Genomic DNA, 21979 nt, shown 5'->3' on the forward strand with positions numbered 1-21979 from the left:
CCACTCCCGGGATGAACACTGCTGACAGTGCGCTTACGTGATTCTCCGCCCAGCGAAGAATTCTGGCGGCTTCTGCCATCGCCACCCTGCTCCTTGTGCCGCCTTGTCGGTTTACATGAGCCACTGCGGTGATGTTGTCTGACTGAATCAGAACCGGTTGACGTAGGGTGTTGTATATGGCCCTTAGTTCCAGGATGTTGATGTGAAGGCAAGTCTCTTGACTTGACCACAGACCTTGGAAATTTCTTCCCTGTGTGACTGCTCCCCAACCTCGGAGGCTTGCGTCCGTGGTCACCAGGACCCAGTCCTGAATGCCGAATCTGCGGCCCTCGAGAAGGTGAGCGCTCTGCAGCCACCACAGGAGTGACACCCTGGCCCTGGGGGATAGGGTGATTAACTGATGCATCTGAAGATGTGATCCGGACCACTTGTCCAGTAAGTCCCATTGAAAGGTCCTCGCATGGAACCTGCCGAAGGTAATGGCCTCGTATGATGCCACCATCTTTCCCAAGACTCGAGTGCAGTGATGTACGGACACCTGTTTTGGTTTTAATAGGTTCCTGACCAGTGTCATCAGATCCTGAGCTTTCTCTATCGGGAGATAAACCCTTTTCCGGTCTGTGTCTAGAATCATGCCCAGGAAAGGCAGACGAGTCGTAGGAACCAACTGCAACTTCGGAATATTCAGAATCCAGCCGTGTTGCCGTAACACTTCCAGAGAAAGTGCGACGCTGTTCAGCAACTGCTCTCTTGATCTCGCTTTTATGAGGAGATCGTCCAAGTACGGGATAATGGTGACCCCTTGCTTCCGCAGGAGTACCATCATTTCCGCCATTACCTTGGTAAATATTCTCGGTGCCGTGGAGACACCAAACGGCAACGTCTGAAATTGGTAATGACAATCCTGTACCACAAATCTGAGGTACGCCTGATGAGGTGGATAAATGGGGACATGAAGGTATGCATCCTTTATGTCCAGAGACACCATAAAATCCCCCCCTTCCAGGCTTGCGATGACCGCTCTCAGCGATTCCATCTTGAACTTGAACCTTTTCAGGTATATGTTCAGGGATTTTAAATTCAATATGGGTCTGACCGAACCGTCCGGTTTCGGGACTACAAACATGGTCGAATAATAACCCCTTCCCTGTTGAAGGAGGGGAACCTTGACCACCACCTGTTGAAGATACAATTTGTGAATTGCAGTTAACACTATTTCCCTTTCGTGGGGGGAAGCTGGTAGGGCCGATTTGAGGTATCGGTGAGGGGGCATCTCTTCGAATTCCAGCTTGTATCCCTGAGACACAATTTCTATCGCCCAGGGATCCACCTGGGAGTGAACCCACTTGTGGCTGAAATTCCGAAGACGTGTCCCCACCGGGCCTAGCTCCGCCTGTGGAGCCCCAGCATCATGCGGTGGATTTTGTAGAGGCCGGGGAGGACTTCTGTTCCTGGGAACTAGCTGTGTTGTGCAGCTTCTTACCTCTGCCCCTGCCTCTGGCAAGAAAGGACGCACCTCGGACTTTCTTGTTTCTTTGTGATCGAAAGGACTGCATTTGATAATACGGTGCTCTCTTAGGCTGTGAGGGAATAAAAGGCAAAAAATTTGACTTTCCAGCTGTAGCTGTGGAGACCAGGTCCGAGAGACCCTCCCCAAACAATTCCTCACCCTTGTAAGGTAAAACCTCCATATGCCTTTTTGAGTCGGCATCACCTGTCCATTGCAGAGTCCACAGGACCCTTCTGGCAGAAATCGACATAGCATTTATTCTAGAACCCAGTAGACTAATGTCTCTTTGAGCATCTCTCATATATAGGACAGCGTCTTTAATATGCCCCAGGGTCAACAATACAGTATCCTTGTCTAAGGTATCAATTTCCTCAGATAAGGTATCCGTCCATGCTGCTACAGCACTACACACCCAGGCCGACGCGATTGCCGGCCTCAGTAAGGTACCTGAATGTGTATAAATGGACTTCAGGGTAACCTCCTGTTTGCGATCCGCAGCATCTTTGAGGGTAGCCGTATCCTGTGACGGCAGGGCTACCTTCTTGGATAAGCGTGTTAAAGCTTTGTCCACCCTAGGGGAGGATTCCCAGCGTAACCTGTCCGTTGGCGGGAAAGGATACGCCATAAGAATCCTTTTGGAAATCTGCAGTTTTTTATCTGGAGATTCCCAAGCCTTTTCACATAACTCATTTAGCTCGTGTGAGGGGGGAAAGGTTACCTCCGGCTTCTTTTCCCCATACATATGCACCCTCTTGTCAGGGACTGGGGTTTCCTCTGTGATGTGCAACACATCCTTAATTGCTATAATCATATAACGGATGGATTTAGCCAATTTTGGCTGTAACTTTGCATCATCGTAATCGACACTGGAGTCAGAATCCATGTCGGTTTCTGTATCAACAGTTTGGGATAGTGGGCGCTTCTGAGACCCTGACGGCCTCTGCGATATAGGATCAGGCACGGGTTGGGACCCTGACTGTCCCGAGGCTTCAGCTTTTTCTAATTTTGTATGCAAGGAATTCACATTATCATTTAAAACCTTCCACATATCCATCCAATCAGGTGTCGGCGCCTTCGGCGGAGACACCACATTCATTTGCTCCCGCTCTGCTTCCACATAGCCTTCCTCATCAGACATGTCGACACAAGCGTACCGACACACCACACACACAGGGAATGCCCTCTCTGAAGACCGTTCCCCCACAAGGCCCTTTGGAGAGACAGAGTATGCCAGCACACACCCCAGCGCTATAAACCCAGGAATAACACAGTAACTTAATGTTAACCCAGTAGCTGCTGTGTATATTGCTTTTTGCGCCTAATTATGTCCCCGCCCCACTCTTTTTACCCTCTTCTACCATGTATCTGCAGGGGAGAGCCTGGGGAGCTTCCTCTCAGCGGAGCTGTGGAGAAAAAATGGCGCTGGTGAGTGCTGAGGAAGAAGCCCCGCCCCCTCGGCGGCGGGCTTCTGTCCCGCTTAAATATGCAATTTTTTGGCGGGGGCTCATACATACATACATACATACAGTATGTATGCTTAACTTTGCCAAAAGAGGTCCCAAATGCTGCCCAGGGCGCACCCCCCCCCCCCTGCGCGCCCTGCACCCTTACAGTGACCGGAGTATGTGTAGGTGTGTGGAACAATGGCGCACAGCTGCAGTGCTGTGCGTTACCTCAGTGAAGAACACGGAGTCTTCTGCCGCATGTGAAGTCTTCTTTGCTTCTCATACTAACCCGGCTTCTGTCTTCCGGCTCTGCGAGGGGGACGGCGGCGCGGCTCCGGGACCGGACGGCGAGGGTGAGATCCTGCGTACCGATCCCTCTGGAGCTAATGGTGTCCAGTAGCCTAAGAAGCAGGACTTCGCTTCAGAGAGTAGGGCTGCTTCTCTCCCCTCAGTCCCACGATGCAGGGAGTCTGTTGCCAGCAGAGCTCCCTGAAAATAAAAAAACCTAACAAAATACTTTCTCTCAGCAAACTCAGGAGAGCTCACTGAAAAGCACCCAGCTCGTCTGGGCACAGTATCAAACTGAGGTCTGGAGGAGGGGCATAGAGGGAGGAGCCAGTGCACACCAGAACCTAAATTCTTTCTTAAAGTGCCCATGTCTCCTGCGGAGCCCGTCTATCCCCATGGTCCTTACGGAGTCCCCAGCATCCACTAGGACGTTAGAGAAATTAGATTGGGGCAACGGCTCGGGTGTTGCGGAGTGGCAAAGTTCCCATGTAAAGTCTATAGAATAAGCGAGCGCAAGCAATGTAAATATTTGCTGTACCGTAAATATCCACTATTTGTTGATCATGCAGAGGGGATTATTGCCCTTATCTACATAAGACGCTCAGTTCAGTGTCAAACTCTGTGTGTGCAGCAAAAAAAAAAAAAAAATGTAAGAGCCCTACTGGAAGTTGTGAGCCTTTACAATAAAAAATAAAATAAAAAAATCAATCTGGACGGGTTTCCACTAGTTATTATTTAGAGCAATATTATACAGGATTATCAGGCTTATTAGTTGAAAAAAATTGCTTATAAGAAAAGTAAAAATTTATAGAAATTCTACATTTTCAGGGTTTTGGTTGGTGTAGGGCAAATACAGTAACAGGACAAAAAAAAACAAACAAACAACTCAAACCACAAAAAGTAGTTTTACAAATCATTTTTATTTCTTTAATTTTGTTACGTACCGGGATTCAGATTTTTGCATAAAAAAAAGTCTTCTTCACGTTAACATTTATACTCTTGTAAGTAAGGAACAAAACAAACAAAGCTTAATCCTCTCATCAGTTAATACTAAGAAAATGGTAGATTTGTGTAAGAAAAGGGATGTGGTCTCTGCCATCATAGTAACATAAGGATGCACCAATGGTCTATAACCTCGATGTCCACTGGCATCATTCTTGTGATGTAATATGGTTTACAGTGGATTTGTAACATATGTAAAAGGATGACATGGATTTTCCTCCCTTAGATTGTAAACCAAATATTACATGAAATAGTGTCGAACCCCATTTATATGGTATCTAAATAATTATGCTTACATACGTCAAAGTACAGTACAAAGGCATGAAAAGAGCTTTAAAGCAGTGGAGCACATTTATATAAAATATATAAATCAGTGTCAACTATTGCAAAGACTGACATACACCAAGAAAAACATAACTGAAAATGCACGTTTATCCACTACTACACCAAAGTGTTACTTTCCTGGAAAGGTTTAAAAATGGTTCCATGACTGCAATGATTTCTGGGTACGAGCAGGGATGTCACTGTTACAGAAGCCATACAACAGAGTTAGAACACCGAATGTTCCATTTTCCACCAGAATTCTGCCAGTATTTCTTTCCTACAGCACCAAGATTTATACATATGCACACGGCTGGTGCAAGGTTTCTCGGCACCCTAGGCAAAACTTCAGCCTATCAACCCCCTCCCCCAACCCACACACCAATGGGCCTAAATCAGTTCTGATCGCTGCTGTGCGTTTTCACACAGCAGGTGATCAGATCTGAACTGCACATGCACCGCAATGCGCAACCGCGTCAGGCAGCTACAACGGACATCGGCGGGCAGTGACGGGATGGTGCAAAGGATCCATTCGCACGAGCGTTCGCAAGGTGATTGACAGAAAGAGGCCATTTTGTGGCTGGCAATTGACTGTTTTCAGGGAGTGTTTGGAAAAACGCAGACGGGCTCAAGCATTTTCAGGGAGGGTGTCGGACGTCAGCTCCGGCACCGATCAGCAGGATTCAATTACACTGGAAGAATAAGTCCTGGGCTACGCAGAGACTGCACAAGCAGCTCTGCTGCACATGCGATCGCACACTTGCACAGCTAAAATACACTCCCCCCTGTAGGCGGCAACTATCTGTTTGCAGGGCAGCAAAAAAACGCAGCCCAGCGATCAGATCTGAATTAGGCCCAATACCCACTTTTCAGCCTCAGGTGAAAGTGTGGAGGTGGCATCTCAAAAGTTCAACAGCAGCCGCCTGCATTAAGTTTACTCAGAATTATCCTTAATTTTGTAAAAAGCAGACTCAGGGCTGCCTCCCCAGATCCTGGCACCCTAGGCAGCTGCCTAAAGCTGCCTAATGGTAGAGCCAGCCCTGCATATGCAACATCATAATGAACAGCAGAGATAATTGTGGAAAAAGATACTATGCAGCATGCGCTAACAAAGCATTTAGGTGGCATACAGTGCTACCCAGAATTGTCTGGGTCAAATATAAAAATAAGAGGGGATGATATATCATGTATTCTAAAGAGTGCAGAAATGGGCAAGTAAGAAGTTGTACATAGCAATGAACCAGCCTGCAGCCATCATTTAAAGAATGCCCTTGATAAATGCTAGCTAGAAGCCGATTGGTTGTCCACTCTTTAGAAAGCTTGATAAACCTCTCCCATAGGGGGAAATGTACTAAACATTGGAGAGAGATAAATTAGAAGTCAATCAGCTCCTAACTGCCATGTCACAGGCTGTGTTAAAAAAATGGAAGGTAGGAGCTGATTAGTTGGTAGTTTCTCTCTCTCCACTTTATACATCCGCCCCATAGTCTGGACTAAAGTTCACTTTTATATCATTACCGTTGAAAATCCAAGACTACAATCAAGCAATGCGCTAATAGGAGGTGCAAGAGTAATAGGAAAGACCAGCAGCCTTGATTAAAAAAAAAAAAAACACAACATGGTGCAAAATAGCTAATGGCTGCTAGCCAATCCTCCCTTACTATGGTTATAATTAAAGAAATTAAGATTTTTATTCTAAAGATGTTCTAAAATGTGAATAATAAAAGTGGGCCGTACTGCCAGAACACCAGAGTGTAGGAAACATAGCAGCCAATTCCCATTGGTTGTATACTAAACACGGTTATTAATAAACATAAAAAATGTTCCTTTGGTTTATTTTGATACTTTTTCCAGATCAGAAACTGGATTTGATCTTTTCCTTCAATGGCTGAAAATCCTTGCTCTGTTCTTGTCCACCCCTCTTCTAGTATTTTATCCACCTCTCGGAGAGGTGATATATCATTCTGGTATTCGGTTATTGACAATTAAGAGGGGGGATACACTCCCGGCACATCTCAAATGGTAATTTGGATACATGCCGAGATCCTTATGACTGGTCCCACTTGTTTATTTCAGTCTATAAAACGTCTAAATGTATATCTCATACAGAAGTGTATATGAAGCTGTTCTATCGTATATATCTACCCCTGATAGATAACACAAAATTTGTCTTGGTCAGTCTATGTTATCGGGGATGAGATTAAGTAGGCGACTACCTGAATATTCTTTTTGAATGTGTCCTAATATCGGTCCGCTCTGGCTTGCAGCAAAAGGTCTAATTCTACAAATTCTCGGCTCAAGGGTGTCCGTGTCCTCGCAAACTGCTCCCCCTGCATATATTCCCAAGTACAATCCCCATATATCACAGATTCCTCCTAAATCATATCTCTATTGCTCCAAAAGCAGCTATAGCCCAATTCTGTAAGATAAATCCCCCCCTCTGTCATTGATGGTGTCCAAAATGGATGACAGCTTCCTGATAGAAACACTCCGTTGTCCCTACTCTTATTCAGCCAGTTGGTAAAGTGGTTTAGCTGGCATATGTATTCTACTGATGGGCCATGAAAGTCATAATTTATGGGTTGTTTTTTGGTTGTTTACCACTCAGATGTTACTCTTGATTGCTGTTAATCTTCAGCTGAGTTTATGCTTATGTCTGTGTTCTCCCTGCCCGACTGTCTCCCTCAACTTTTTTCTTTAACCTCCCTTATATATTTTTTTCTCATTGAAAAATTAAATAAAAATTGTTCAAAATTATAAAGGTTTGTGCTCCCTTGTTAATAATTGAAGCAGTACTAAAAACAAGCCAGGTTTGAAAAATGATGTAGCTATAGGTTCACCCAGATGTGACTTAGGGGTTGATCAAGCAGTGAAAAGAGTGGAGTTGTCCAATGCACCCAATCAGCAGATATTGTACATATCATTTTACAGAATGTACTTAATAAATGCTTTCTCAAAGCTGATTGGTTGTCATGGGTAACATCTCCTCTCTTTCACTGCTTGATTCATCAACCCCTAAATAACTTAGACAAAATATTTTATAAATAATGATAAAAAAAAGCACTGTTAAATAAACGAACTATATAAACCAGTAGATTCACCTTAATAAAAGGACAGGAATGAAATAAATGTATAAACAGAAAAACCTAACTCATAATACAAATTAAATTTTACTGAAGTCTGAACTTTACAACATCAAAAGCAAATGTAAGCCTAACCCAAAAGCATATAGTAATTTGGCAATTTGTGTCCTTTCATGTAACGGAAATAAACCCAACACAAAATAAGCTTGAATTTACACACAGCATATCGATACCCCCCGTATAAATAAGTGCATTCTGGAATAACACAACTTTTTTTTAACCGTTTATAAAAATAAACATGACGCCACATCATACATTTTACTCATTAATACATGGAATGTCACCATAACAGCAGTATGTTTGTATTACACTGGTTTACAGAATAACTGCTTTGGGAGCGTGTGAATGACGGACCATCACTGCCAAGCCGCTCGGACATTGCCGGACTTTGTGGGTCTAAGTAATGCCGCACTGCTACCCGTGTGACCACTGCGAATGCTGGCACTTGACACCCTTGAGGAATTACCTATATAGGAGAGAAAACATTTAATTGAGTTCTGCACTATGTAAAAGAGCTACACAAAAACAAAAAGAACATTTTAAATCACTGTAGCAAAAAACAAACAAACAAATAAATAAACATACATTCGATAAATAGATAACTGCACCAGATTTGTGCCATAGCTTTATACAACATGAGCATGTGATAGAGAAATACAAACAAAACAGGCATATACTGTATTGAAAGACTGCCACAAATACTGCGGAGGACATAAGGCAGGGACTGGTTACAGGAGGTGGGTGGTACAAAAATGCACCTCATACTGGTGAAGAGAGATACAGTAGGTGGAGATACGAGGTAGATGATGATTTGTGTACAAAAGTAACAGTTCTTGCTAAGGAAGTGTGTCACATGACAACAATAAGAAGATATGTCAAAGATAATTTCTGAAAAACAGACTTGTCCATGCATGACATTACAATATAACAGATTCATGTTTATTAGAAGCCCATGTAAGGAAGCCAGGTAGAGATGTGCCCTCACACATCTAGCCTTAATACGCCATGAATAGCGTGATGCCTGGCATGAGCGAGCCGCCAGTTCCCGGGCAGCTCTAACATCGGGCATCTTTTTTTGCAGAAAACGCGTCTTATTTGTATCACTATGCGAATAAGATATACAGACTCTGGGGCGTGGCCTGGCTGGCATCAGGAGAGGTCGAGTTCCTGCAGAGCTCCGGCCGGCAACACTTTAATATAACCCCTGACCTGGGTTTTGAGGGTCCCCCTGCAGTGACACAGTCCCCTAAGCCCTGCTATACCACCCTGCACCCGGAGGTCGAAGCTGCGGAATCGGGGGGGCCCTGCGCTGCCCCCTGCGGATTGCGGCCTACCTCTGCTCCAGTAGCCGGGGCCTCGATTTTGGGGTGGAGACGTCGATCCGTCGGGCCCGGTGCGGCGGCTTTGCGGACCCCCTCCTCCACCTGGGCGGCGCTCCTCACCGTCGGAACCCTCGCCCGCCGGACCCTAATCTTCACGGGAGGCCGGTGACCGGGCGGCCTGCGGGAGGTGGTGGCTGGCGGCCATCTTGTGGTTGAAGCCGCCCGGACTTCGGACTCTGCCTCGCCGATCCCCCGGCCTCTCCGGGCGCCTGGCCTCCGGCCCCCACCTCACGCGTCCTCGTCTGGCAGATTCCCCCCCGCTGGTGGTGGCTGACGGCCGGGAGACCTCCGGAGGGACCTGGTCTCATTGAAAGGCGGCGGCCATCTTGTGGTTGGCACAGCTCTCACCCAGCTTCACGGCTGGAGACGAATGAAGCACAGCTGTACCTGGTGAGTCTGTGTCTGGTGCCTCTGACTACTTGTCCACCCTGACACTGTTTACCTCCCACAGCTGCTCCACTGGGATCCTCAGCGCAGCACCCCAGCACACTTAACCTGCAGGAATGTGCTCAGTATCGCAGGTCTGGCTGACAAGATGCTAATTGGGAGCCGAGTATTGCTGCCACCCTGCCTCATCCATTACACCTCTTGTGCCCAGCTTTCATTGTCTCTCTCCACTGTTGCACCTGCATAGCCGTTCACCTCCGATTTACCTGTTGTCTGCACAGGGTGGGGCTGTGCAGCCCCCTTGTGGCCATGCATATGTACTGTTTCTTTTTTGCAAGTTTACTTCCACACTGATGCCCGGCTAGCCGCCACGATACTGGGGGGTGCGTGCCGGTGCTAGCCCTGACGGGATGCTGTTCTGATCACACAACACGAGTCTCGATGCTCCATTGGTGTAATCTGAGGGCCTCATGGTGAGAGGTAGGAGAGGATCGCAGGGGAGAGGAGGAAAGTCGCAAAAGGTCACTCAGACACGTGCAATGGATACTCCGACTTCCGCTGATATGAGGCAATTTCTCCTTCCTCAAGGCTCTGCCCCCACAGAAGATATTTCTTTGCCTTCGACTCCACGTCTTTCGCCTGCCTCGGATTCTACCTCTCAGGCGGGGACCCAAATGGCAGACCTGCGCACTCAGACGGATCCAGGAAGCCTCTCGCAGATTTTGAACCTTCTTCAGGCCCTGCCAACGAAACGGGACTTTGAGCTCTTGGAGAGTAGGGTCAGAGAAACTGTCAGTTCTGAAATCTCTGCGGTTCAATCAGAGATAACCCACATCGGATCCCGCCTAACCTCATTGGAAGGCTGCTCTTCAGACACGGCAGCGGCGCACAACGCCCTCAGAGCCACAGTTATTAGGCAGCCATGTAGCTTTCAACAGCTTCAGGACCGGGTAGATGATCTGGACAACCGCGGAAGGAGAAACAATTTGAGGGTTCGGGGAGTCTCAGAAGACGTTTCTCCTAACTCCCTTGTTGACTTTCTAACGACGGTTTTCAATGAACTCTTGGGCCGAGATCCAGCTTCAATAATTGAGTTCGATAGAGCCCATCGGGCCCTGAGACCTAGAGGCGCACCATCTGACCGTCTTCGCGACATTATCTGCCGTTTACATTACTACATAGAAAAGGAGGAGATCCTCCGCAAGACCCGTCGCCTGGATGTGATAGAGACTGCATCTTATAGGATTCAGATTTTCCAGGATTTATCGTGGACGACCCTTCAAAAGCGCAGAGCTCTACAACCACTCACTGCAGAGCTCCGGAAGTTGGGAATTAAATATAGATGGAGCTTTCCTTTTGGTCTACAGGTCTCGCATAATGGGAAGCTGTGCTCTCTAAAAGATCCCTCCGATTTACCCCTCTTCTGCCGAGAGCTAGGAATGCCTCTGGTTGCTCTCCCGGACTGGCAGGAAACCCCTGACCAGCGGTGTTCCACCGGAACTCTCTTACCCTGACAATGACTGGCACATCGTCCAACGTAACCCGAAACCCCCTAGAGAGCAGCGCTCCCTCACGCAGTCGGCGAGGAAATAAGGGTCTCTCCAGGGCTTGGGTCAATCACTTCAGCAAATTTCAATGACTTATTTAGTTTAAAAGGTCTACGGACGAATCAAGGGATTTCCTTGCTGACAGGCGCATACTCCCTTCAGAGATGTGCTCGACGCATCGAGATCATACTTGACACGACGAGCACTTGTCCAACCTGCTTGAGTTGGAGGCTGGTGTTACATGCTATTTGCTGTTTTTCTAAGTTGCTTCATAGTTGTGTGATCAAACTGTTAACTACATATCTGCCTGTTATATCAATGTTCCTGTTGGGGCTGGGGCCGGCGACGACCCCTGGTTCGCCCCTGTACCGCCCGAGTATCCTTGGTCTCCGACGCGATTAACGCGTCCGAGCTCCCGAGAGGCGGTGGTGTGTACTTTTCTTTAGTTCCTAGTTAAAATTGCAGATTTTTTGATTAAGATAGGCTCTTTGAACTAGTTCTCTAATGTATTCTTTGCTTCTGTTTCTTTTTCTCTCTCTTTCCCTCCCCCCCCCCCCCCAACGTGTGGGCCTCTGTTCCGAGAGCTGCTCTGCCCTCCTTGCCGGACCCAGCAGTGTCTTCAGTTCTCTAGATGATGGCGGTTAACCTTAAAGCGACAACTATAAAACTGGTTTCCCTCAACGTGAAGGGCCTTAACGTCCCGGAGAAACGTTTGAGGGTGCTAAGGGACCTTTTTGCATTCAGGGCCGATGTTGCTTTCCTACAGGAAACGCACTTCAAAGTGGGAGTGGCCCCGGTTCTCAGGGATCGTAACTACCCACACTCCTTTTATAATAACAACAGCAAAGGCAAATCCTTGGGTGTAGCTATTTTGCTGTCCAAACGCTTACCATTCCAAGAACTGACGTCTCTATCTCTAGAGGAGGGCAGAACGCTCCTGGTAAAATGTAAACTGTTTGATCAGCTGTATACATTTATCAACTTATACGTCCCCAATCAATCCCAACCTAGTTTCCTAGTGAAGGCTCTCAACCGTATTGCCCCTTTGATCGAGGGTATCCCAGTTATCGGAGGTGATCTTAACTGGACTCTTCAGCCAGAGATGGACATCTCTGGGACACCGGCAAGGCCCTCCCTAGCATCGCACCGTAGAGTCCGTCGCTCTCTCCACGACCACCAGCTGGTCGACACCTGGAGGCTCCAGCACCCCGGGGACAGGGACTACACGTTCTACTCCAGGCCACACGACACCTACTCCAGGTTAGATTATTTTCTTTTGCCCCACAGATTTTTGCATATAGTTAGGGAAACGGGAATAGGACTAATCACCTGGTCGGACCATGCTCCTGTCTCCCTGACTCTGGAGACATCCTTTACGCACTCCAAACAATGTACTTGGCGGTTGAATGAACAACTTTTAATGGATACGAGGTTCCAACCCCAGCTACTCGAGACAATGGAGAATTATTTTCTCACAAATGAGATACCGGATGTCTCCCGAGTCACGGTGTGAAAAGCTCACAAATGTGTCCTGCGGGGAAGGCTTATCCAGCTGGGTTCCATGGTGAAAAAAGAAAGGCTGGGGGAAAAGGCTGCTTTACTCCAGCGGTTGCGGGACTTAGAGACATTACATAAGGCGGGTCCATCTCCCTCGTTGCTGACTGCACTGACCGAGACGAGAGCAGCTCTCAATGCTTTGTTGTTTGCGGACATTAAGAGGGACTATAGGCTTTGCAGGAATCGCTTTTTCCAAATGGGGTAATAAACCGGGGAAGCTTCTGGCTAGGGCGCTCCGCGCGCAGAGGGCCACTCTCTTTGTCCAGTTGAGACAAGATGCAGCGGGGACCTGCCGCACCCTCACAAAGGACATTGCCGAAGCATTCCACTCTTACTACACTAAGTTATATAACCTTCAGGAATCTAGAACCCCAGGATCATTGTCGACCACCCGGGATTTGGTGGAGGGATACCTCTGTGACGCGGGGCTCCCCAGAATATCGGAGGACGATAGCGCCTGGCTAGACTCCCCGTTCTCTCTTCCGGAATTGGAGCAAGCTCTTAAAGAGACTCCTTCTGGGAAGAGCCCAGGTCCCGATGGTTATACAGTCTCTTATTATAAGCTTTTTAAAGACTCCCTTTTGCCTAAGATGCTTATGGCGTTCAATGAGGTTTCCGACAATCGTAGTTTCTCCCCTCAATCACTAGAGGCTTTCATCACGGTGATACCAAAAGAAGGGAAGGATCTGGCTCAATGTGCTAGTTACCGCCCGATATCCCTCCTTAACACAGACATCAAGCTGTTTGCTAAACTTATAGCAAACAGATTGAAGTTACTTCTACCCAATATTGTGCATTCAGACCAAGTGGGTTTCATACCTGGGAGGGAAGCCCGTGACAATACGACTAAAATCATCGATCTGATGCACTTAGCTTCTCACAGCCATAACCCAATAGTGGTGCTCTCTACTGATGCCGAGAAGGCTTTCGATAGAGTTGACTGGATATTTATGGAGGGGGTCCGTCGACACTTAGGGTTGGGCCCGGTCAGCTTGGGCCGCATCTTGGCACTATACAAATTTCCAACCGCTAGGATCAAAATTAACGGAGACCTGTCTCGCCCTGTCCTGATTAGAAACGGTACCAGGCAAGGGTGTCCTCTTTCACCCCTGATCTTCGTACTTTGTATGGAAGCCTTAGCAAGCTCTATTAGAGTAAATCCAAATATTTCGGGACTCACGGTGGGGGGCAGAGAATATAAACTTGCGCTATTCGCAGATGACTTGCTAGCTATTATATCGAACCCGGTGATATCTGTCCCTAACCTGATGTCCGAACTAGATAGATATGGCTCCCTGTCAAATTTTAAAATTAACCTCTCTAAGTCAGTGGCAGTGACTGTATCAGTTCCCTCCCAAGCCCTTGACGACCTTAAACACTCCTTCCCCTTCCATTGGCACCCCTCTAGCTTTACATACTTGGGGATCACTTTACACAAAGATTTATTACGCCTTTTTGATGAGAATTTTAAAAAATTACTCCATGTACTTCGCTCCGAGTTTCGGGACTGGGGTAACAGGAGACTATCCTGGTTGGGGAGGCTCAGTGTTATTAAAATGAACGTCTTGCCGAGAGTCCTCTATCTCCTCCAGGCGCTCCCAGTTTCCATTCCCAAAGCTTGGTTCAGGGATCTACACAATTTAGTTCGGGACTTTGTTTGGGGAAACAAAAGGCCTCGTTTCCAGCATACCATACTTTTTCGCCCCAAACATAAGGGAGGACTTCAGCTACCACATTTCACTTTGTACTATGATGCTGTTGTCCTCCATAGAATTTTGGAATGGTCACGCCCGCATGATAAGAAGCAATGGGTCCATATTGAGGGGACAGTGTTACATGCCCCCATTGCCTACTACCCTTGGCGTTCAAAGATACCACATATAGATCATCCTACAATTGGCCCTACACTTTCACGCTGGAGTAGACTTAGGGCCCTCCCGTATATTTCTTCTAAACAGTCTCCTATGACCCCACTATACCATAACCCTGATTTCCCACCGGCAGCCTCAGGCCGGGGGTTTGACTCCTGGAAACAGGTGGGGGTGACGCGTACTGGCCAGCTGGTGGAGCGTTGAGAGATAATCCCCTTCCCTTCGATGCAATCAAAGTGGAATCTCCCGCCTTCGGAGATTTGGAAATACCTTCAACTGAAACACTTTGCTCTGGGGAGTAATGTTCGCCCAAGCCTGACTAGATCATTAACGATTTTTGAGAATTTGTGTTCAGACCCCTCTCGCCCGTTGCACTTCCTCTCCAAATGTTATAGACTCTTGACTGAGAACAAATTTCCAGATCTCCCTAAATATACCAGGGACTGGGGCCATGACATGCAGATAGATTTATCAGAGGAGGACTGGGAGAAAAGTTTTCAGACCACCTTTGCAAGCTCCTCAAGTTATTCAGTCCTTGAAACACATTTTAAAGTTTTATCCAGGTGGTACAGATGCCCCCTAACACTGGCTAAAATGTTCCCTGATGTACCAGACACGTGCTGGAGATGTAATAATGCAACGGGCTCCCCGATGCATGTCTGGTGGGACTGCCCCGTACTTCGTCCCTTTTGGGGTAAGGTCGTTGCAGCCTCAAAATTGATGGTGGGAGTGGAGGTTTCCTCTGAGCCTGCCTTCTGGCTCCTCAACTGTGTTGCATGGCCCCTGTCGACCTACAAGTACTCTTTACTAAAGTTTCTCCATAGTGCCGCCAAAGCGGTTATTCCGGTTCGCTGGCGATCCTTAGAACCCCCAACTATGAGGGAATGGGTTGCCAGAGTGGACTGGTATATGTCTATGGAGGAACTGCGGGTGACACCAGAGACTCAACGGAGATTCACAAACACTTGGTCCCCTTGGTTGGAATGTAAATCCTCACAAGCATATCCGACATTACTGCTCTAACTTGGGCCCCTCACAACGACCCCTATTCACGATTTCTGGCTGTCTTACTGTCATCTGGAGCTAAGTGCTGATATTTATGCTCCTTGATCCGACTGGACCTAGGACAGCCCACACTGTCTTTTCCCTCCCTTCCCTTCTTCTGATTTCTCTTTTGTCCCACTCTGCTCTCCTTTCTTTTTCTTTCTCTTTTAATGTTTTAGAGCTAAGAAAGGTTTTGTCTAGACAGCTGTTACTTAAAGAGGCTCAGTATGACTTGGGCCACGAGGTATTCACCTAGATACTGAATCTATACAAACATGGCCATAACGACACTATTCAGCTGTTAATGCGTATATCTACTGAACCGTATTTTCCTGTATTACCAGTTATTTTATGTACGCTGTCTGCCTTTTTTCTGTTATTTTCTTATAAATTAATAAACATTTATTAGAAAAAAAAAAAGATATACAGACTCTACTGATTAAAATGATATGCAGAATTCCAGGAAAACACTGTAGCGTAGCATTAGGTATGCAGATAGAGCTGTAGTCGCACACAAAGTATAGGCATGCTGCATATTATTCTAATCAGCAGTGTCTGCTTGTGTGTCTTATTTGCATAGTGATGTAAGTAAGACACATTTTCGGGAGGAACGCACAAAAAGACGTCCGGTGTTATTAAATGCGCTCACGACTAGAAGGGCTGTTTAACAGGACTGCAACAAGGATCTAGGAGAACACATCTGTATTTAGGAGACATTGTACAAGTGTAGAAAAGCATTTAAAAGTTAAATGTAGGGCTGGTGGAAAAGAACAAGTAAAAAATGGCTCCAAAGCAGTAGTCTGAGAAGAGAACATTGTAACACCTTGTTGTAATCTGTTAACTATGCTAGCTATTTATTTTACAAGTGTACTGAATATAAAAACTTTATAGGATCATAAAAGTTTATTATTTTTTTTTAAATCAAGGTTTGTTTAGCATTCAAGAATTTGGTAACTTAAGCACTAACTTGTTTAAGATTTGTCCTAAAAACACAGAAAAGTACATAGAGAATAAAATAAATAAAATAATAAAAAAGTACAATTCCTAATTTTCTATAGAGCAAATTAGGGTTAGGTTTTAGTTCCAAATTCAGCCACATGTAGAAGTTGATTTTGCCAACTCCTAAAATGGAGTTACCAGTTCACAGTGGCATATACTGTATATATAATGGGTGCAGTGGGTGCACTGTAGCTGGCACTAGAGACTCTGGCACAGTGCCAGAGTCTACAGTGCATGAGCAAGTCTCCGAAGAAATGGCACGCTTGCCATTTTGTCGGAGACCTGTGCATGCCCTGTAGACTCTGGCACTGTGCCAGAGTCTCTAGTGCTCAGACAGAGCGCTAAACAGTGCTGCTGCCGGCTACGGTGACGGGAGAGGAGGGGGCCACACCCGGAGAATGCATATGGGTCCCCTCCTCTCTAAATACACTCCTGCCAGTTCATATGTAATCTTACTACCCTACAAATGTATATTGGTTTCTTTTGGTGCCCTTGACTATCTGCATTATGGGCCTAATTCAGCATGGATTGCAAAAGTAACATTTTTCTCTAATGGGCAAAAACCATGTGCACTTCAGGTGGGACAAATGTAACACGTGTAGAGAGTTAGATTTCTGTGGGTTATTTTGTTTCTGTGCAGGATAAATACTGGCTGCTTTATTTTTATAAAAAATATCACAAGGGAGCGCTTAGCTAAAAGTATATTTATCAAAGACAATTTATTAATTATAAAATAAGTAAGCCAGTAGGCCGTGTGTGAAGAGTCTTCTTTTTTTTAGTACCGAGTGCCGCCGTTGGACTTATATTAATTATAAAATATGCATAGGATATATAAACTAATTTTAACACCGCACTGTACATATAGTTACCACACCAAGGAGCAAGTGTAATGTCCACATCTAGTGCAGATAACGTTCGTGTGGAGCTACCCTGCATATTTCCAAGCCGGAGGATTTCACTAAGAACTACCTGCCACAGCTCATAGCTGAGAGCCGCGCCCTCCCTCCCCGTGGACTCATCATCTACCGCCGCTCCCACTTTTAGATACCGGACCAGTATACAGACTGCCTGTCACGCCAGGACCTTACTGGAACGAGTGGTGAGCCCAGCCGTGGTGGTGGTGAGGTTGTAGCACAACGCGTGCTCTGCGGGACATGCTAGGCTAAACAGCACTACAACATCTTTCATTATTACCAAAAACCTTTGGAATTATTGTTGGGATATCTCCAAACGGGTTCACTACGATATGCCGGCGGTCGGACTCCCGGCGACCAGCATACCGGCGCCGGGAGCCCGACCGCCGGCTTACCGACAGTGTGGCGAGCGCAAATGAGCCCCTTGCGGGCTCGCTGCGCTCGCCACGCTACGGGCACGGTGGGGCGCTACGCGCACCACACTATTTTATTCTCCCTCCATGGGGGTCGTGGACCCCCACGAGAGAGAATAAGTGTCGGTATGCCGGCTATCGGGCTCCCGGCGCCGGTATGCTGGTCGCCGGGAGCCCGACCGCCGGCATACTGAAGACCACCCCTCCAAACTTATTGCCAGTACAATTACCCTGTGGAGCTCCACATGAACGTTATCTGCTCTAGATGCGGACATTACACTTGCTCTTGGTGTGGTAACTATATGTACAGTACGGTAGTGAAAATCAGTGTTAAAAATTGTTTTATATATCCTATACATATTTGATAATTAATAAATTGTCTTTGACAAACATACTTATATCTAAGCGCACCCTTGTGATATTTTACATCTTTGTTTCCATTTAAATTAGAGTATTGCAGAGTACTCTTATGGGAGCTGCACCATACTACTGTAATCTATAAAGGTGACCTATTTGATATTATTCAAATAGGTCACCTGATATAATAATTATACGCCTATAATTGTTATTTGCATGCTTTATTTTTACACTGCAATTCAGAATCCAGTTTGAACACACCCCACCCAAATCTAACTCTCTGCACATGTTGTATTTGCCCCCCCTGCATTGCACATGGTTTTGCCCATTAGAGAAAGACTTTGCTGTTGCGATCCATGCTGAATCAGGCCATATGTCTGTAAACATTTTGAATTTGTTTTCTAATACACTTTTGGGATTTTTTCTTTCTTTCTTTAGCTCCATGGTTCCAAACTTTTTGGAATCACGGCATCCTAGAGCAGCAGCAACATTTTTTTCATGGCACTGCTAGGCTTAAAGTGCCGCCTTATGAGATTCAGAAAAAAATATTACATGAAGTGAATTGTGCTTACCTGTCATCCTTAGGGCCAGTTATGTAGTGGTGGACCTGGTTGTGCTTCTGCTTGTCCACATATATCTTGTGACAGCCACTAGCGCTGGTTGTTATTAATCACACTAACCATATATAATATGATTTGGTCATGGACCACTACCCAATACCCCGCGGCACCCCTGGAAGTGCCCCTCACCACCCAGTTTGGGAACTTCTGCTTTAGCTTCTTTTACAAAACAGAATTCCCTTATTTTACTCGGTATCCGTTCAGATGGTCGACCATGTTATGGTCGACAGTCATTAGGTCGACCACTATTGGTCGACATGGACACATGGTCGACACATGAAAATGGTCGACACATGAAAGGGTCGACATGAGTTTTAAAAAAAAAATTGTGGAACTTTTCCATACTTTACGATCCACGTGGACTACGATTGGGAACGGTAATCTGTGCCGAGCGCAGCGGTAGCGGAGCGAGGCACCTTGCCCGAAGCATGGCGAGCGAAGTGAGCCATGCAAGGGGACGCGGTGCACTAATTGGGGTTCCCCGTCACTTTACGCAAAAAACTACACCAAAAAAAGTAAAAAAACAAAACAAACAAAAACTCATGTCGACCATTTCATGTGTCGACCATTTTCATGCGTCGACCACGTATCCACGTCGACCATGTCAATGTCGACCAATAGTGGTCGACCTAATGACTGTCGACCAATAGTGGTCGACCTAATGACTGTCGACCATAACATGGTCGACCATTCATACCGGAACCATTTTACTCATCTGCTCAGTGGGGCATGGGTCGTTGGGTCGACTTAACTTAAGTCGACAGTCATTAGGTCGACCACTGAAGGTTGACATGGGCATTAGGACGACAAACTAGGTCGACAGGTGAAAAGGTCGACATGAGTTTTTGGACTTTTTTTGACGTTTTCTTCGGAAAGTGACAGGGAACCCCGATTAGTACACCGTGTCCCCTCGCATCGCTCGCGCTTCGGGCAAGGTTACCGTTCCAATCGTAGTTCACGTGGACCGTCAAGTATGGAAAAATCCAAAAAATGGAAAAAACAAACAAAAAAAAAAAACAAAAAAAAAACAACAACTCATGTCGACCTTCAGTGGTCAACCTAATGACTGTCGACCTAACAACCGTATCCCGCTCAGTGTGTATTTACAGAAAATCAAATATACATAAAAAGCTCTAAGTTGGGACCACTGAAATTGGCCCCTTAACTGCAAATAATTTCTTTAAAAAAAGGGGCCTCAAAAAATAGGCTAATATTTACAACTGAAATAAAAAAAACAATTTAAGAACATATTTGAATATTTTAATGAAAAAGAAAATACCTGTAAGGGTGTCTACCAGTGTCAATAGGGCCCCATTGTAACATTACACCCCCCCCCCCAGTACAACTGATCCACCAGTGGCATAGCCACCTCCCCAGTAATAACATCCCCAGAAGCATCTCCCCTCCAACCCTGTGTCCTCAGGTCCCCTTTAATGAATAAGCCCACCTTCTAGTGGTGCGTAGCTCCCTCAATCATTATAATTACCCCCCGTCCTCCCCCCTTTACCGCTATAGGCTACAAACAGTAATCAACTACAGTGAATTAACGATCAAAGCAGACAGAAATCAGCACTATTTACATTATTTGTAAAGATGTGATATAAGAAGCAACACTGTCACAATTACAAAAGAACCACTGACTAAAAGTACAGATGCTTGCCTGATGTGGTGGAAGAGCCGAGGCGGCTTACAGAGGCCTTTCCTGGCCTTGGGGAGGTGGCAGTTGAGCTCAAGTATCCGGCTTGGCGCTGGTAGTCCATGAACTGCTCGGAACGAGTCATGCCAACTGTTGGCTTTACAGATTCTAGTCTCTTTAGCAAGGCCTGTAAGGCAATTAGAAAGACCTATTTAGGACAGAGGCAAACAAATAATGCTATTTCTGGCCAACCGTATGCTTCACACGCAACAATGTTTTCTCCTTAACTACAAGAAACCAAACAATGCCTGGTGTGAAAACCCATATGTGTAACAAAATTCACTAATGGGAAATATAGTGAACCAGATTTACAGCAACTGAACTGTTAAAATAGTATCACTGCATGCAGTCATGGAACATTGTACTACAAAGCATTTGTATTAGTGTCTAGCCTGGCGTATCTACAGCGGGTGTGGTTCGTTTTATCGACAGTATCTAGGTCGACAATGTTTAGGTCGACCACTATAGGTCGACAGTCACTAGGTCGACATGGATGGAAGGTCGACATGGACGGAAGGTCGACAGGGTTTCTAGGTCGACATGTGCTAGGTCGACAGGTCTAAAGGTCGATATGAGGATTTTTTTTTATTTTTTTTGGTGTCGTTTTCTTCGTAAAGTGACCGGGATCCCAAATTAGTGCACCGCTTCGCTCGCCATGCTTCGGGCATGGTGCCTTCGCTCCACTACCGCTTCGCTCGGCACACTTTACCGTTCCAATCGTAGTCCACGTGGATCGTTAAGCAAGAAAAAATCCACAAAAAAAAAAAAAAGTGAAAAACTCATGTCGACCTTTAGACCTGTCGACCTAGCACATGTCGACCTAGAAACCCTGTCGACCTTCCATCCATGTCGACCTAGTGACTGTCGACCTATAGTGGTCGACTTAAACATTGTCGACCTAGACACTGTCGATCTTCAGACTGGATCCCGTCTACAGCAACCCTAAATATTATGGTTAATTCATTTGATGTAAAGTGTAATAATGTTATTACATGCTGAACCTGTCATTTTGTTTTTATCTAATTGCAAATCGAGCCTGAATTTCTTTACTTTTTTTTTTCCCCCTACCCTCATTTTCTCTCATTTCTTACACCTCCTTCTACTTAATTTCTGCAACTACATAAACTTTCTGCTTGAAGCCAAATTACTGCCGAACACTTCCAACATTGGGGGTGATTCAGACCTGATCGCTGCTGTGTGTTTTTGCACAGCAGCGATCAGGCACAAACTGCGCATGCACCGCAATGCGCAGGCGCGTCGCACGGGTACAAAGCGGATCGCCGCTCAGCGATGGGTTGTGCGAGGGGTCCGTTCACACGGATGATCGCAAGGAGATTGACAGGAAGAGGGCGTTTGTGGGTGTCAACTGACAGTTTTCAGGGAGTGTTTAGAAAAACACAGGCGTGTCATGCATTAGCAGGGAGGGTTCCTGACGTCAATTCCGGTCCTGGACAGGCTGATGTGGGTACAGCGGCTGAGTAAG

At 46.2% G+C, this 21979-nt stretch overlaps 1 protein-coding gene across 3 annotated transcripts in view; it reads right to left on the minus strand.

Moving 5' to 3' along the window:
- Positions 1 to 4144: 4144 nt before the first annotated feature.
- The window catches only part of CFAP97 (cilia and flagella associated protein 97), a 170509-nt gene continuing 152674 nt past the window's right edge, over positions 4145 to 21979 (minus strand). For 2 of the 3 annotated variants that reach the window (XM_063920746.1, XM_063920749.1), the window contains 2 exons: positions 20461 to 20623; positions 4145 to 8175 (listed from right to left, as the gene is read on the minus strand). In XM_063920746.1, the coding sequence (XP_063776816.1) occupies positions 8066 to 8175; positions 20461 to 20623 (273 nt within the window). In that variant the 3' untranslated portion in view covers positions 4145 to 8065. Of the gene's footprint in view, positions 8176 to 20460; positions 20624 to 21979 lie in introns of those variants that run through there. The other variant, XM_063920750.1, reaches the window with a different exon arrangement.

Source organism: Pseudophryne corroboree, chromosome 1 (genome assembly GCF_028390025.1).
Source record: "Pseudophryne corroboree isolate aPseCor3 chromosome 1, aPseCor3.hap2, whole genome shotgun sequence".
In the NCBI taxonomy this organism is placed as follows: Eukaryota; Metazoa; Chordata; class Amphibia; order Anura; family Myobatrachidae; genus Pseudophryne; species Pseudophryne corroboree.